General features: G+C 40.5%; 1 protein-coding gene across 5 annotated transcripts in view; it reads left to right on the forward strand.

Moving 5' to 3' along the window:
- Positions 1–17,917, forward strand: part of LOC103268987 (receptor-type tyrosine-protein phosphatase T) — a 197,405-nt gene that overhangs the window by 36,226 nt on the left and 143,262 nt on the right. For 4 of the 5 annotated variants that reach the window (XM_008066570.2, XM_008066573.2, XM_021716841.1 and 1 more), the window contains exon 3: positions 5,525–5,554. The exons of the other annotated variant lie outside the window; for it this stretch is intronic. In XM_008066570.2, coding sequence (XP_008064761.1) covers positions 5,525–5,554 — 30 coding nt within the window. The remainder of the gene's footprint in view (positions 1–5,524; positions 5,555–17,917) is intronic. 5 annotated transcript variants of the gene reach the window in all.

Here is a 17,917-nt window from a genome sequence, read left to right on the forward strand (position 1 = left end):
CCCCGCCACTTCCTCTTCCTTGGTACACACCTTTATAGCTCTACTGCATGACTCCTAATGGCTGTCCTGACTCTGCCCCACCCCTCCAAGCCATCCCCCACACTGTAGCAAGCATGACTTTTAAAAATAAAACTTGTACTCTTAAACTTGTCATACAAAATTCTTCAATAGCATCTCCTCCCCTGTGATGACAGTTAATGAAGTGGGAGTGAGGGGAAAAACATATGTCTAAGTCACCTGGGGAACTTTGTCAAGCTGAGTTGTCCTGCCCACAGTGATTCTTTCAAGTCTCCTAATGTCTCACCTCCATTCCTATAGTTTTGCTTATGAACTTTCTCCTCATTCAGTGCCTTTGTTTCTCAGCTTCATGTAACTATGTATTACCCAGATTTAAGGTCTAATCAAAAGCTAACTTCCCAGTCAACCCTTCTTGGCCTCCAATCTAGACACAATTTCTTCACCATCTGGATCCTCTCTGTGAGTGTCCATGTTATGTTCTGTCTGTATTTGTCATTTGTATTCACATCATATCTTCTCCACTAGACCATCAGCTGTCTATTCTGATTCATCCTTATTTCAAATGTGCCTTGCAAATACTGGGAATTTCCTAAAAACATGTTGAATTGGAGAGCCCAGTGGAATTAGAACAGATGGAGCTCGGGATCAACACTCCATTTCTTGTACAAGAGATCTTCACTCAGAGCCCAAACCAAAATGTTAACATTGGTGGTACATTAAGTTCCATGGTAGGGGAGTGGCAAGACTGGAGGGCAGTACGTGGAAGATGTGGTCTGAACCTTCCAGGAACACATTGTCTAGCCAGGAAGAAAGATAAACAAAACAATGAGGTAATTAGAAAAGCTAACTACTGGAGGAGCTAAAAGAGTCAGTGCATTTTTAAATCAGAGTGTGCTACAGATCAGAAGACCAAAACACATAAAGTTTAAGGAAATTGCCTGAAATCACATAGCTAGAAGGGGCAGAGCTGGGTCTCAAACCTGGGCAATCTAATAATGAATCTATCTCTGAAGCACCATCTAACCTGGTTTAAATGTAAAACAGTACCTGCTGAGATAGTAAATTGTGTGGCACAATTTTGAGTGGTTTGTTGAGGTGGGAAACAACCCAAACAAAATGTGTTATCTTCTTTTGTCGACCTCATTTTAAACTGCTCCTTACTACACATGCTGAAAAGTGAATCCTTCTCCTTCTGTTTGCATTCACATGAGCAGCCACTTCAGCTAGGAACGTAAGAGTCCTCTTCAGTATGCTCACATTTAGTCACCCATTGATATTGTGTCTTAACCACTTTCCACCTTTACTCTTCTCTATCATCCACAACATTTCTTGTCTTGACCCTTGCAGTAGCTTCCATGACCCAAATCTTTCTCCCCTGTGATTCTCTATGATTCTCTTCTCACCCTTCTGCCTCAGTTATCTTTCTAGAACAAATATTTGACTATTTGCCTTCTTGGCTTTTCTCTTTGACCTATAGAACTGAAACCAAGGTCCTTAAGATCTTTGGGAACCAGCCCTTCCAGCATCTTGACATTCTTACCTTGCTAACCTACTCATCCAGTCCATAAACACAGTTACTTCTGCCTAAAATTACCCTCCCCTCGCTCCTCTATCTGGCTTCTCTTTCACTTTACAACTCAGGCATCACAGATTCTGGGCCATCCTTTCCCTCCCCAACCACCCACTCCAAGCTCCCTGTGTTGTTGTATCATAGCATTCATCACTCTAGGAGACAATAACATAGTGGTTATTTACAAAGGCTCTTTAAATCAGATCACCTGAATTCTATCCCTACCATGTCATTTGATAACTATGTAAACTTCAGCAAGTTACTTAACCTCTTTGAGCCTCACTTTTCTCATCTGTAAAACAGGGATAATAATGCCTCATAAAGTTACTGTGAGGATAAACTAAAATAATTCATGTAATGTACTTAGAATAGTAGCTGGCACTTACTTGATCTCTTACTATTTAAGTAGTAGCTATTATTATCATCTGTCTTATAATTTTCTTGTCTGGTTTTCTCATCAGATGTGTGGGCTGGATCAGGATCTCATTTGTCTTTCTACCTATACTTGGCAGATGCAGAGATATAGTAGGCACTTGAAAAGCTTTTGCTGAATTAATGATGGAAATATGGATGAATAGATGATGAATGGATTGCTGAATAGATGACTGGATGAATGGGTTGATGGATAGATGGGTGGGTTAGTGGGTTGGTAAGTGGGTGGATGGATGGATGGATGGATGGGTGGATGGGTAAATGGATGGGTTTATGAGCTAAATGGATAGGCAGCTGGTCAAATGAGTAGTTAGATAGACTATATAGCCCTGTTTACATAGTGTAGAACAAAGGAATACTGTGCCTGAAGTCAGTTGTGTCAGCCACCTGAAAAGAAGTTTCTGCAGTATATGATTTATTAAGTTTGGGATTGTTTTTTTTCTAAGCACAGCTGTCTTCCTGCTCAGGATTTTTTGTTTCAGGCAATCTGTTACTTGCAATATCACTGTATCCTTGTAAATTTAGACCTTCAGTAAATCTTCTTCAAGGCTTAGGAAAAACATGCATGTAAACTGTTTTGGTCACAGAATAAAGACCTGTGATACTTGCCCTGGATAACCTTGCAGTTTAATTGAGAAAAGATACTCAATTAATAGAGGTTTGTCAGCTACCATCATTCTGGAGTTGCCTTGAATTGGGTCAAAGGATAACTCAGTAAAAGATACTTAAAGAAGTTGGTCTGTGGTTTGAAGCTGAAGAAGGAGGCATGTTGTCTTGAGGTAGTGGCTCAGGTGGAGGTGAAACCTGAAGGTTAAGAGCAAAAACACTAGAGGATCCAGAATACTGAATGTAGCCTGATGCTCTGGAGTGGGTGGCTGCTGATAATTGTTTATTTGTGTGGATGAGGTGGGGACACAAACCACCTTAATTGAACTCCACCATATTCCAGGTGTTTAAAGTAATTTAATTTAATTTCAAATTAGTTTGATGTAATATACATAGAATACTTTACGTATTATATATTATATCTAAGTTGAATACAATTTAGCTTAATATAATCTAATGCTAATGTCCACAATGACTCCTGGGCTTAGAAAATAATTTGTCCCCAAGTTTGAGATGAAGACTGGGACTCAGGGCTGTGTAGTGACTTTCTCAAGGCCATACAATTGGAAGTGGTGGTACCGAGATGCTAAGGCTTATTGTATTTCTACTCTTCAAAGTTGTTTGAGCTGTCATTCATCAACGCCATTCTCCTTGGTGCATGGATCAAGAAACAGAGATCCAAGAAGAGGAATTTGCTTGTCTAAGATGTCACAATGAGCAAGTAGGATTATATTGCTGGTCTCTTGGTTCTCAGCCATTGTTATTGACAATATGTAGAACATAAATGTCCTGTAAATCGATCCTGAGCTTTCTGACCCCAAAGAATCACATTTCCAGGCACTGGACCAGCCAACCGTGAGACAAAGGAATGATCTCCTTATAGTGTCAACCTGTATGGCTGGTGAAGGAGATTTGATGACTTGTTGTGGAATCTTCCAGTTCCCAGCCATCACAGTCCCCAAGTCTTCACTCTCTCTTATCATGTAGGGCTATTGTTCTTTCAGTCTAGGCTACTGAACAGCCTTCTATGTGGCCAGATCTTGCTGCACCGTGCCTCATGTTTCCAAGCTCAGCCACCTAAGGAGGCACTGGGCTTTCCTTCTGCTCTGGTTTCTTATCTTTCAGAGTCATTTTCCTTCTGGGGCTATGGGGTTGGGCTTTGCCAACTGATGAGAGAAAGCCTAGAGATAGTCCTGCCTTGAGAGCTTTAACCATTTCCTACTTGAGATAGGAAAATGTGGAGCTCTGAAAACATGTCCCCACCTCTGCAATTATAAAGACTGTATCTTCCTTGCCAAGCAACTAGGATAATGTTTGCAATTAACCAAATAATTTAAGAAAGGAAGAAACTATTCTTTCCTACTCAAATGGATATTTAGGGACCTGAACTATCCAGCAATTGTTCTCAATCCATAAATGTATCACTTATTGTAAGTGTAGTTAAATCTGATATGAAACAAAAACATTCCTATTTATACTCTTACAACATAAGAAACATTATAACAAAGGGAATATCATGGACTTATTTGAGGTTTTTGACAGCTCAGAAACCAAGAGCTAGTAGGGACAATAGAAAGAGATTGAAGGCAGTGATTTTTCAAACTTTCTTTTGGAAGATAGAATTCTTAGCCTTATGAAATCTTAAATGAAACTCCAATTTGCAAAATAAACAAGGATGGAGATGCTCTTGCTTTGGTGGATGGTGGGGAACTGGCAGTCCCATCTGCTCAGTACTCTCCTTCATTACAATGTGGCTGCTCTGTGGAATCCTCAGCCTTCTGGGAACACAGTTTGAAAAATATTGATCTAGCTCAACCCATCTAAGGAGCAGATACAGAAATGAAGTCACAGAAAGTTTATTCTAGGTAGAGGCTGTTCAAAGTGAAGGTTGGAACTCCTCTCTTGCCATACAATGCTCTTTCATGATAAGACTGAATATTGTTCTGGTCTTCTGCTTCTGTGTAACAAAATATTCCCAAAATATAATGGCTTAAAGAACAAAAATCATTTATTTTGCTCATGAGTCTTCACTTTGGGCAGGACTTAAAGGGGATAAATTTCTTCTCCTCAGTAATGTCAAGGGTTTCTGCTGGGATAACTTGGTTGACTGGGGCTAGAATCGCTGGGGCCTAGCTAGAAATTTCCTCATCTTCACATAGTCCCAGGGCTTCTCCATGTGACTTCTCCAACATGGTAGCCTCAGGGAAATTGGATTTCTTACATAGAGACTAAGAGAGTTCTGGACGAAGCTGCCAAGTCGTCTTTTTTACCTATCTTAGAAAGTCCTGGACATAACTTCTACCATAGTCTATTGGCCACACAGGGCCAACCCTGATTCAGTGTGAGAGGGCATGGCACTAGGGCCTGAGTACCGGGGAGTGCAAATCATTGGGGAGCCATCTTGGATGCTGGCTCTATAATTTCCTTGCTTTTGGCATGTCCTTACTGAATAGAGTCTGATGAGATTTCACCTGAAATAGAGAAGACAAAAAGAGTCACTCTGGTGTTGATTAGATCTCAGAAACATCGTCATGTGGAAGAGTGACAGACTAGTCCTAGAAGGACTATAAAGTTGACCATAAAACAACAGCAACAACAACAAAGCAACTTTCAAATGTCTACAACAGCCAACATGAAACCTGGCTTCCTCTGTGTGAGGTAATGAGTTTCTCTATCATAGGAGAGGTCTCTCTCATTTCTTCTACCACAGAAAATATCTGATTCTCAGTGAAGACAGTTAGTAGAGGAACTTGGCATCTCTTTGAACTTAGGGATGCTGAAATAATATGTGCATTTCTAAGAATCAAGATTTCATTAAAATCTAATTCTTGTTTGTTTGTTTTTTCTTTTTCCCCCTTTTTGGACATTTCCTTCATCTGACTGCCCATCAATATATAGAAGAAATGCTTATTCCTACTCCTATTACTTGTAAGTATCGAGCTGGTGTTAACTTTGCTTCGTGCCCTGTAAGGGAACTTGTAGCATGCATTTCCTGCACCAACCAAGTGTCTGCTGGTTTCTCATATTCAGTTCTGCCTCAGTTGTCTGTAGCTTTAAAGTTTTTATTTTGCATAGATGTGTTCCATTTGAAAATGCATTGTCATTGTTCAAGTCTGTTATGTTTCTGCCATCTTAGATATTTTCCCCCTATTTTTGGAGATATGAAGGACTGTTTCTCCCTTGTGAGTATAATTTCCCAGTTAGGAATCTCTTAATTCCAGCAAGAGGGGAACCCATTTCTCCTACAGGTTTTGCACACATAAAACAGAATACAGATATCAGCAACTTCTGAGTCCATTTGTGTCTACTTGGAGAATGAGTAGCCCTGGGGGCTCAAAGATTAGGAAGGAAGTCATTGGCTGTTTTCACTATTTTTGAAAGTCTACAGGGGATCATGACTTTATCTAAAACCATCCTCACAGGTGACAGAAACATCCAATGTCTTTTCTTTGGGCCGGGATTATCTGTTTGGTGTGTAGTATTAGTCATCACATGTTATCTGTGTATTTTGTTGGGAGTTATAGGTGAATGCTTGCCTACCTTTCTTTTTACACTTGCTAAATAAAGGTGATTATGTTTATTATTATTAAAATATAAATTATCAAAACATGAGAGTAAAGGAGGAAAACTCTGTAGAATAGATCTTTGATGATAAAAAGTTACAGAACCATGGAACTAGTCCCACATTCCTAATATGCAATTTCTAATTTTGGAAATTGAGATCCTTGGGGGTATGTGAACTCATCATACATCTAGCTAGCAAAATGATGGGATTAAAACTTAGAATGCCTGACTTCTGGTAAAGTGTATTGTCATACAGTCCTTGTCCCTCACCCTGGCCAAACCCAGCTTTATGAGAGAGGCCATGCCTACTGGAGATTATAAGCTGAAGTTTTCACATATGAAGATGGAGCCACAAAAGACTGCCCCATTCCCTCTGCTCAGTATTGGGTCTATATTTTATATGCCTTGTATCACCATTGGTGTTATATAGGAACAAATGGATCCCCCCCCCCCTGCCACCGGAATGCTGAAAGGACCAGAGATCTTACTTCATGTGTTTATTCATTCATTTCACAAACATGCATTGAACATATGCATTATGTTCCAGGCAGTGGAGATGGAGAAATGACTAGGGCTCTGAGCTTCACCCTCCAGTGTTCAAGCCTTTCTGAAAGACTGACATAAAAATCAAATAATTGAAATGTCAGCTGAGAGGTGCTTATACACACTGTGGTTTAGGAGTACCTTAGTTGAGTGACTAATTTTTTATGTGACAGAGTATGATTATCAGTATACTTAGAGATAACTTTACCCAATAACAGAAAATGAAAATTCTTAATGGAGGAAACAGCATCTGCAAATACAAAGAGGTATGAAATAATAAGATATGTTGTTGCTGTGGTGGAAAGAGAATGAGTTTCAAAAGTCATGCATCTCCAAGCCCAAGTCCCACTTCTGTAACTAACCAGTTATAGAGCCTTGAGCAAATTTACTAAACTATTTGTATCTCCTTTCTTGTAATTCTAAATGGGAGTAATAGTACCTGACTTTTAGAGTTATACTGGAAGAAGGGATGAGATAATTGTTTAAAGTACCTTGTACCAAGTTGGCACTCATGAAATGTTAGTTTTCTTTCTTCTCCCACTCTTTCCAGAAACCACAGGGGTCATGGCAGAAGTGGTGAACCTGGGAGCCCCTCTGGTTTTCCAGGGGTTCTTAGGGCATCCTTGTTCCACAGCAGGTATGGGCATGCAAGGACCCATCACAACCACTGGCATCTTACTGCCTATCTGTCCTCCACTGTACCTGTGCTGGGCGCTGGGGTAGAATCCAAGATGAACAGCATAGAAGGGTAGGAGGCAGATCTGCAAACAGTGGTAGTTCAAGGAGCAATAATAAACACAAACCTCTCAGTAGTGCAGACATGAAAGTCTACACAAGGTTCTGGAGTGTGAAACTCATGCCAACAGTGGAATGCAGATGCATCTGGATGGGACACGGGCTTTCTATTATAATATTCATAATTTCATACTCACCAACCCCAAAGCACCCATGTGTGTCATATATTATATGTCACTGTAATATTGTGCCTTCTATGAAGAATCCTTATATGGTTAGAATTTCTTTTAAGCATCATCTTCCCATCCCCAGCCTCTATTAAGCACTTGTGAGAGAAGATGGACAACCTCCTATAATTAAAGGGACAAAATAGATAAGGTGTGTTTAAATATCTAGACAGGAAGGAAGAAGGGGAAACTACCACCAGATGTCACGTACTTAATACAAACATTAGCTTACCAAGTCCTCCTATTATTTCAGTCTGGTAGGTACCATTATCCCTATTTAATGGGAGAAAAATTGCTCAGAGAAAGTAAATCATTCTTCCAAAGCTACCCAGAAGTAAATAGAAGGGACTATTGATTTTCTTGTAAATAAAGATTTCTGGAGGAGAAATAGTTTGGAGCAAAGAGAATGAGTGTGACACTGGATATTTGGGGCTGAGCATGGTGGTGGAACTCCCAAACAAAAGTGATCCATGGGAACTTGGAAATGCAGAGGTAGAATTGGGATGTGAGGTGGATGCATGGCACCTTTCTCTGAAAAGTGGCAGATGATAGTGCAGAATGGAGAAAACAGGCCTGAAGAAAGAGGTCAAGAACAGAAGGCTAAGGGCTGAGGCCCAAGAACTGACTATGGTTAAAGATTCAGAGGAGGAGAGAAACTGGCAAAGCAGAAAAGGGGAAAACAAAAAGAACCAAGGAGAGGAGGCCATTGCAGAAAGTGGAGTTGGCTAGCCATTGCAGATGCTGCAGAGAATGGAAGTGGATGGTGTGAGTATGACCTTGACATTTGATCATCAGAAATCACTTATGCAGGTTATGGGTGGGGAGGAATGCAGCCTTCCTGGGAACTATGAGGAAGCTCACCTTTAAAAAAAAAAAACTCACTGGGCTATAAAACAGAGGGGAAACAGGATATTGGCTGCTTGAAGTATCAGAAAGCCCTGGGCACAGCTATAGTTAAAGTAAAGGAGCCTGGGCAGAAGGAAAAGACTGAAGGTGCTGGAGGTGGGGCAACTATACGAGGAATGGTCTGGAGGCAAGGTGTTTGGAATCAGGTTTTGTGAGAGGAATGGATTTTGTGAGACTATAGGATTGAGAAAGAACCATGGAGATGGAGAAGAGGAAGCAGAAAGGAAATGGTGGCTCCCAATTGCTGATACAGACCCTGAGTGGGAGCCTTGGGCCCTCACTACTCAGCTTATGGACCACAGACCAGCAGCATCAGCATCACCGGAAGCTTGTCAGAGACACAGCATCTAGGGTCCCACTCCAAACTCCTGAACTGGGACCTACATTATAACATGATCCACATGATTATTATTCACATTAAAGTTTGAGAAGCATTGACTTAACCAAAGTCTCAGTTGGCTCATCTATAACAGAGGAAAAATAGTACCCTCTTCATAGGAGTTGAAGACCTCCCAGTCCCTCAAAAGCCCCAAAATCATCCACAAAGAAAACCTTCAGCACACTTTGGTTAGCCAGTCTATTCAATGAGATCGGTGTTTATTCATTCAACAAATACTTGTGGCGTACCCTCTAGGTTCCAGGCACTGGCCAAGGTTCTGGGTGTAGAGGGGCTAGCAACATGTAAAAATCCCCACTCCTATGGAGCTTTTAGTGGGGGAGATAGATAATAAACAATATACATAATAAAAATAAAAGTGTGTTATGAATGGTAAGCACTAAGAAGAAAAAAGTAAATAAACCAGGGAAAAAGGAAGTAAAGTCTGAGTGGGGGAGGAGCAAAGGAATTTTCTCCCAAAACCAAAGAGCCCTTCAAGTGCTCCCCTCATGGAAGGGATCCATATATAAGACTGGGGTCCACAAATATCTTCTTCAAGGAGTCGGATGTAAATGTTTGGGGTTTTACAAGCCCAACTGGTCTTTGTTGCATCTACTCAACATGTAGAAAACTCTGACATTGTAGCATGGAAGTAGTCACTGACAGTCTGTATATGAATGAATGTGACTGTGTTCCAATAAAAGTTTATTTTAAAAAACCAGGCAGTGAACTAGATTTGGCCGGCAAGTCATAGTTTTTCAGTTCTTGCCCCAAACTTTTGAGAGTAGGGAGGGGATGCGGTTCAAGATTCATTCTTCTTTATTGAACTCCTATTATGTGCTGCATCTTGTACTTGGTGTTGCAGACACCAAAAGTGAATAAGGCATACCTTGTACCAGCCTATGAAAGGGCAGAAGTTGAAAGGAATTACCAGTTGGTCCCTACTATGTGCCAGATTCCTCTAATGTTTATAATAAGCCTTACAAGATATATGTTATTGTGATGATTTTATTTGGTATTAAGACTAAAGTCTGAAGACTTGTCTATATCCAACAACCAGGAGGCAGCAGGGCTAAGTTTGAGCCCAGGACTACATGACCTCCAAGCCCTACCTATCCTTCTCACCATGTTCTGTTCTTCAGGGTAGAGAGAATTCCTGCCTAAACCATGTGCTTGGAGAGTCTCAACCAGGTTGTGGGAGATCCAGGGTCCAAATGCAAGTCTTTCTGCCTGTAGAGCTTCATTCTATGCATGGCTACCAATGCCTCACCAGGGATATGAAGTAGTAGCTATTCTATGCTGTAAAGGAGGCTTGGGAAATCCTATCTCTGTTGTCCTGGAGACTGACCACATGATATGGTAGGTCTCCCAGGCAGGCTGTGCACAGGTAACATGCTGAGGAGAGTCAAACCTGAGGGCACTGGGCTGCTGCATCAGAGGTAGCCAAGGGTTTAAGGCAAGAGGTGGCCATGGCCAAAAGATTGCTAATGGCCAGGATAAAGATGTCCCAGTAAAAGCAGAGTTATGGATAGAAGGATGTGGGGACCTGGGGACACAGGAGAGTTTAAGATAGGACTCTTCATTATCTCTCCAATCTATACACACATACACAAATGACAGTAACATAGACTTGAGTGTCAGACCAATTTCACAATTCTATATCTGTCTTTCCTCTCACATGGTTTCCACCTGGAACAATCATGGGATCACTCTGTGTCTCAGTTTCTACATCTGAAAAATGCTAATAATAGCAGTGACTTCTCATTGTTTTGGTGAGGGGTAGTATGAGAGTGTATGTGTACAGTGGCCAGTACATAGTAGGTATTTTATAAATAGCAACCATCACCACTTGTTCTGAGCTGACAAACATATGTCTCTGGACTTTTTTTTATTTTTTTATTTTTTTTGCCTTTCTATAGTAAAGCGGCATTCACCAACTTCAATTGTTCAGTCTTTGCCTTTTAAAAGGATATTAAGAACTGGCATGCATCCACAGGTTAATTTCCCTCAAGGTGTGTGATGGGCAAAGTAATTGTTTTGAACAGAGACATTTTAGTGTGGTAGTTCTTGAAAAGGTGCTAAGATGTTTACCAACCGTTCTGGCTGAGAGAGAGCACTTAACTACTTCACTTAGGCTTGGACAAATGCCTTGTGCAAGCGTCTTAGAGGAGAAAACCGTTACCTGGGCTGGTTCCTGTCTGCAGATACTCCATGAAACACGTGGGCTTTCCCCATATCCTTCCTATCTCCCCCATTTCAGCATTTTCAAATCCTACATCATTCTTCAAGGCCCAGATCAAACCACTGCCTCCTACAAGAAGTCTTTTCTAACTACCTATGGTCCACAATATTCACTATCTGGGGAATGGACCATCTGAGACCCAATCCCCACTACTACACAATATGTCCATGTAACGAATATGTATGTGTACTTCCTGAATCTAAAATTAAAACTTCAAATAAAATAAAATCATTCCTGATTCTCCCCATCTGTAGGAATGGCCCCTTTCTCTGAACTAGTTACTTAGTATCATGGGCAGGAGAAATATGTCATAAGGATGTTTCTTGTTTATTTGGGTGTTCTCCATGGTACCCCTAACACACACAGTGAACCCCAGTAAATGCCTGTGGAATGAATGAAGGACACAGATGAAATTAAAAGACATAACAGAAAGTCAACAGGAAGATGTTCTGTTCTTCTAAAAAAAAAAAAATGCACTAACTTGAGGCAACCCCAGACTCTGTCCTTGTTTCTGTGGTTTTAAGGCAACTTTTGCTCCTATTTTTGCATCTGACTTTAAGGCAACTTTTACTCCTAGTTTTGCATCTTTTTCTGAGTTTTTCATTTCCTGATATGTAAAACAAAGATAAAAAATGTAAACCTTACAAAAATCTGGCAGATAAGCAATGGACATGATGTCTGTAAAATGTCTAGTTCATAGTAGGGCTTCAACCAAAGTTAAAGACTGCCTTCTTTCCCCAAATGCATATGTCTTTTTACATCATCAGCTGTTGCAACTCAGATATCATTGCGTCAATATGTTTAAAGAGGCATTTTTAAATGATTATATTAAGAGCAACTCAAAAGGTATTTAATGTAATTTATCAACCGCTTTGAACAAAAATGGAGAAAAATAGGAATGGAAGAAAACTATTTAAAGATGATAAATATCAATTACCAAAAGCTGACAGCAAACAGGCTGACAGGTGAAAACCTAAGGTATTCCCTTGCTGACAGCAAACATGCTGACAGGTGAAAACCTAAGGTATTCCCTTATAGCAGGGACTAAAGCCAACACTCTGGAAAGCTCTAAGCTAAGATGACTTTTACACTCCTGTTCTAACCAGTTACTAGACTGACCTTGGTCAAGGCAATCCAAAGGGCAAGTTCTGAAGGGGGAATGCCAGCAGACCAACGGTAATCTACAGTGGCTGCTATCACTACTGCTGTTCTCCAAGGGTAGGACCTTGGTGAGAATTCTGGTTCCTGGGTCCCACCTCCAGATCTACTCAGTCTCTTTAAAAGTGTGGCCAGGGAATCTGCATTTTAACTAGCATCTTGGATGATTATTTTACATCCTAACTTTGAGAACAACTTTTCTGACATCCTCCCGCCACTCTGATTTAACTGTCCTTCTCAGTGTTCGCCACTTCCTGGAATGCCTATCCCCATTCTGTATCTAGAACATTCAGCATCTTTAAAAAAGGAGGATTATCATTCTGTTCCTTTGGCATCCATAGGACCGGACTCGTATCTTTCTTGCTACATTAATCGTTCATTCCTTCACCCATCGACTCACTCATTCATGAGCCCTTCTCGAGTTATCCTGCTCTCACCATGTTTGTACGTCTATCTCCTTGGAGCCAGGACTGTGTATTACTTATCTTTCATTTCCCAATGAGATTTGGTGCCCAAAGCAAAACAGGTATCAGAAGATTGTGTTGATTTTATGAAAAAATACATATAGATGGGTTGATGTGTGGGATTGATACCCTCCAATTTGGTTTTGGTTCCGCTGAATTATATCATTCCATTCTCTAGTAGTTTGTCAATAGCCATGTTTGTTTATGTTGGCCTATGGTGATGACAGGGCTTTCAGATGGCCTATTTTGTAGCTTTATATTAGTATTACATCTAAACATGTTGCATTTGTACTTGCATGTCACAATTGTAAATGCATAAAATTAATAAATGCTATTTCAATGAGATAGATATAAATGCACTGGGCTAGATAGTGTGTACAGACAGATTTAGATAGGGATTGCACCTGAATGGATGCTTTACTGCTTACTCTATTGAATTGGAGTCTAAATATATCAATCATGAACACAAAACAGAGCAAATCTATAAGTCAGAGCCTCTGCCACCTTAATCAGGGAAAACACAAATGAATGTTTCCCCTTGAAAGGTGGCAAAAGATGTTTATACTTCAGTTGTAAGTTTATACTCAAGTTTACATCTTAATACCAACCAAGTATCCATGATGCCTTGAGGCTTAGAAAAGTCAGTTTGTGATTCTAAATGCTTCTGCTTCATAAACACATCAGAGCTTTATAAAGAAGGTAAATGAGAGTGAAAGGGGTTCTCTGCTGACAAAGAGGGGTGCCCAACTGAACTGTAGTTAGAAAACTTCTGTGGAAGACACCATGTTGTGCTACTCAGATCTCCCTTCAAGAGTGAAGGACTTACTTCCCAGTTGCTGGAATTACTGTTGGTCTGCTGGCATCTCCCTTCAGAACTTGCCCTTTGGATTGCCTTGACCAAGGTCAGCTAGTAGCTGGTTAGCACAGGAGTGTAAAAGTCATCCTAGCTTCATAGCTTTCCAGAGTGTTGGCTTTAGCCCCTGCTACAACAGCATCACCATTCAACTTTTCTTTCTGCCCACTGTTTTCCTCTCCCTTGCCTTTCCTTCTCTTCCCCTTCTTAACTGCCCCTTCTCTTCCTTCCCTTTTCCTTTTCTTTCTTTCCCTTCTCTTCCCTTCTTTTCCGTGACCTTCCCTTCTTTCTACAGGTGAAGCTCCCCCAGTGCATCCTTAATGTCAAACTCTCTCACAAAGTCTGATTGTCAGGGAACCCAGCCTGTGATACTCGCATTGGCTTTTCTTCAGTTTGACCACTGGAGAAGTGAGTTTGAATATGTTGTGGCTCCCTTCCCTGAAACGCACTCTTCATTACCTCTGGACACTTATTACCTATGCCAGCTAATAGGGGTCACTACTTTGTGGCCCACTGATGATAGGTAAACTCTAAACAGTCCTGTTTAGAGTCCTGTTGTGGTCATTCAATCATAGTCATTTGCTGCTCACCTGTGCTTGTGTTGGGCATGGGGGCTCAGGCAGCTAAAGATGTATTACAGAGAAGACTCTAGCAATCCCCTTTTGCTGAATCAGCCAGGGAAGAGAACCAGGGTCAGACGTGCCCAGTCACAATGTCCCATAGCAGGGTGTCCCCAGGGAAGGAGTGGGTTTGCCTCTGAAAGTACTCCTTCAGCAATACCCCCCAGATGGGAATGACTCTTGCACTAGGCCTATAGCAAAGACAGGATCCTGAGGTACACACACTGGAAGATATCTTTGTCAGTGTTTAAGCATAGTGCTTTTAATGGAAGGAAGTGCTTTAGTTAAGCTCTGCAATGTTGATGATGATGATAATGATTACATCTTGTTTGTATATAGGGCTTTATCTCTTCCAAAGTGCTTTTCCACTTAGTACCTAGTTGCCTAGTTAAGCTGGGAGGTATTTCATAAGCTGTTATTGGATAGATGACTATGCTGGCAGGAAAGAGCCCTGGGCATTTTGGCTTCATGGTTTTAAATAAGTCACTTAGCTCCATCTCAACTTCAGTTTCTTATCTGTGAAATGGGAGTTATAACGCCTACATTTTAGAACAGCACCAATGTTTAAATGACATATTATTTCGTTCATAAGTATTCACTGAGCAATCCCTGCGTGCTAGGCACTGAGTTAGGTGCTGGGTATTTAGTGAGAAATATTCTTCTGTCAAAGAACTCACAGCTTAAAAGGAATTTGGACATGTTAACAAAAAGTTATAAATAATGTTATGAATGTATGAAAGAGGAGCAATGAGGGCTTAACAAAGAGGAGGAAGTCACTGATACTGCTCTAAGGAAAGGGACCATGGGTTAAAGAGCCCAATAAAGTTCCTGGTATAAAGTAGGTGCAAGATATTTCCTTAAAGAAATGGCACATTCACACAATTTTCTCCTGGGCCTCACTATTTTCACATACACACACACACACACACACACACACACACACACACACTTTTCCCATAACTTAGTTTGACAGCGTGCTAGGAAAAAAATTTTTAAGGCAAAGAAGAGAAAGAAATAAATGGAGTAGAGAGGAAAAGATAAGGGCAGGGAGAAATCTTGAGTCCTAGTGCTACTACTTAGCAGCTATGACTCTTAACCCTCTGAGTTTCAGTTTTCTCATCTATAAAATGGGAATGATAGTGTTCAACTCATGGGATTATCCTTAAAAGGTGAAGAATACAGTGTATGTGACAGGGGAATTGTCACTCATGAAATGGAAGAGCTGGGCTAAACAAAGAGAGAGAAAAAATAGGGAGAAAGAAAGAGACAGAGAGAGGTCATTTGTAACCACCAGACATAAGTGAAATGGAAGAATTTGTCAAATAGAATGAAGTAGAGTAATAGTAAATGGTGATTCTTATACTGCACAGATTTTCCCCTCTGAGCAATTGGTTAGGGTACCCCTCCTCCTGGCATCTAACCATGCTGATATCAACAAGAGAGATCAGAGGCAATTAATGATTCTGGCCAGAAGCATACACAGAGACGATGTTATTTTTATACAAGAAGATTTTGTTCACCAGTGGGCAGAAAAAGTTTTGAGGTTGAAGGTGAGAGGGTTATCATGGCTATTTCTAAATAAAGGGGCTAGGAGACAGGCTTATCCCTTGTGATGTTGCTGCCAACACCAGCCTTTAAAAAGGCAAGGTTCTCAGACTGGGTGTGGGACTTGTGCCTGTAATCCTTTTGGGAGGCCCAAATTGGAGGATTGCTTGAGCCCAGGAGTTTGAGACGAGCCTGGGCAATGTAGCAAGACCTCCATCTCTACATAATTTTTTAAAAAATTAGACAGGCATGGTGGCACACAATTCTAGTCCTAGCTACTTAATAGTCTGGGATAGGAGGATCACTTGAACCTAGAAGGTTGTGACTGAAGTAAGCCATGATCATGCCACCGCACTCCAGCCTGGGCAGCAGAGTAATACCCTTTCTCTCTAAGAAAAAAAAAAAAAGATTGTCAGAATCCAAAGAGTGGCCACCATATTCTGGACAGTCCCATTGAGAATGTTGCCTCTCTCCTGGGAACAGACCCGGAGATGTTGGTGTAAATGGGACAAGGCACCCTGGTAGGGAGGGAACCAAATACCACAACCTATAACGAAAGGTTAGAGAACTGACTTAACTGGTCTGGAGTAGTGCCTAGACATTTTAAAGTTCTTTAGTTCATTCTAATCTGAAATCTCCCATCTGGGAGAGCTTGGGAATCCAGGGTCAGCAAAAAAAGGCATTTGGAAGAGTATCACAAGGTCTTGGTCTAGACATTTAGCCCAGAACCTTAGTTGAGAATTTGTTTCCACAAGTCATCAGATAGACATGACTATACTATGATGATGGAATCTGGGTTTGGAAGGCAAAGTTCATAGAAGACAGGATACTATTTGATGGCACCTTTTCCATTTTAAATATTGAAGTAGACAATCCTTGTGCTATTTATGAATGTACAGGGGTCATTTAATGAAGGCCAAAATTGCCCTGGACACATATTTGAATAGTATTTAATTTCTTGCAACTATCACTGCTCACAGTGGTTTTGGTGCCACTGTAGGACGTAAACACTCCCTCAGCCATGATTAATCTCCTGAGAAATGTTTGTTCAGAAGCCTCTCTTCATCACTGAAATCTCAAGGAGCCAAATCCTTCTGCTGATGAAATTTCCTTTTTAACAGAATAAAAGAACATTGACTGAGCTGCTCTCTAGAGCAATCTTTATTCCAAGGGCTTTGAACCACAGTGCAGAATATTCTAAGAGGGCGGGAATTGGTGGGCATATTACAACCACCTGTTTTTTAAGTAGAAGAATGAAAAGATTAGTGTAGTCAAAAGCTTGTTTTTAAAAAGAGACTTGATTTTTTTAAGAGTAAAAATATGGTTTTATTAATGTTATAAACCAAATGAGTCTCAAGACTAAAGAGGGTTTATTTTGTTTTGGAAAACAGCTTAGCAACAAAGTACTTGTATAGAAATAGAGAAAAGCTAAGAGAGTCTTATTTTATTTTATTTTATTCTTTTTTCCCCATGCCAATTGTGATTTGGGTATCTACAAGATGAGAAGAGAACTTTTGGTGCAAAATCTAGGCTCAGATCTGGTTGATATGGAATTTCACACCATTCTTTATATTTGCTTTTTGCCGCAGAACTACCATGAAAGTGTGGGATCTAAGGTTTTTCTAGGAGAACCGTGGCTGATTCAAAGTGTGCCACACAGTGACTATATTACTGTGATGTGTTTTCCAATCATCTAGGCAGGGGGCAATTTGCTCATAAATTATACTTCTGCAATCTCATCTCTCATTTCTTAAGGACTTTAAACAGTGTTTTGCCTTAGCTCTGCATGCTAAGGAAAACAATAGCCAGCACTTAGAAGCAAACTCGTAACATAAAGAACATGGGCCGAACTTGGGTTTGAATACTGGATTTTGCCACTTTCCTTTTTCTTTTCTTTTTCTTCTTTTTTCAAATTTTTAAACTTAATTAATTTTAAAGATGTGGGGTACAATTCGGGATTAGGTATACAAATGGCCATAGTACAGCTAAAGTTTGGGCCTGACGTTGGTTCTCACTTCACCTGGTTTAAGATCAGGTACCCTTATTGATGAAGTATGC

Source organism: Carlito syrichta, unplaced genomic scaffold (genome assembly GCF_000164805.1).
Source record: "Carlito syrichta isolate Samal-C Ts95f unplaced genomic scaffold, Tarsius_syrichta-2.0.1 Scaffold309009, whole genome shotgun sequence".
In the NCBI taxonomy this organism is placed as follows: domain Eukaryota; kingdom Metazoa; phylum Chordata; class Mammalia; order Primates; family Tarsiidae; genus Carlito; species Carlito syrichta.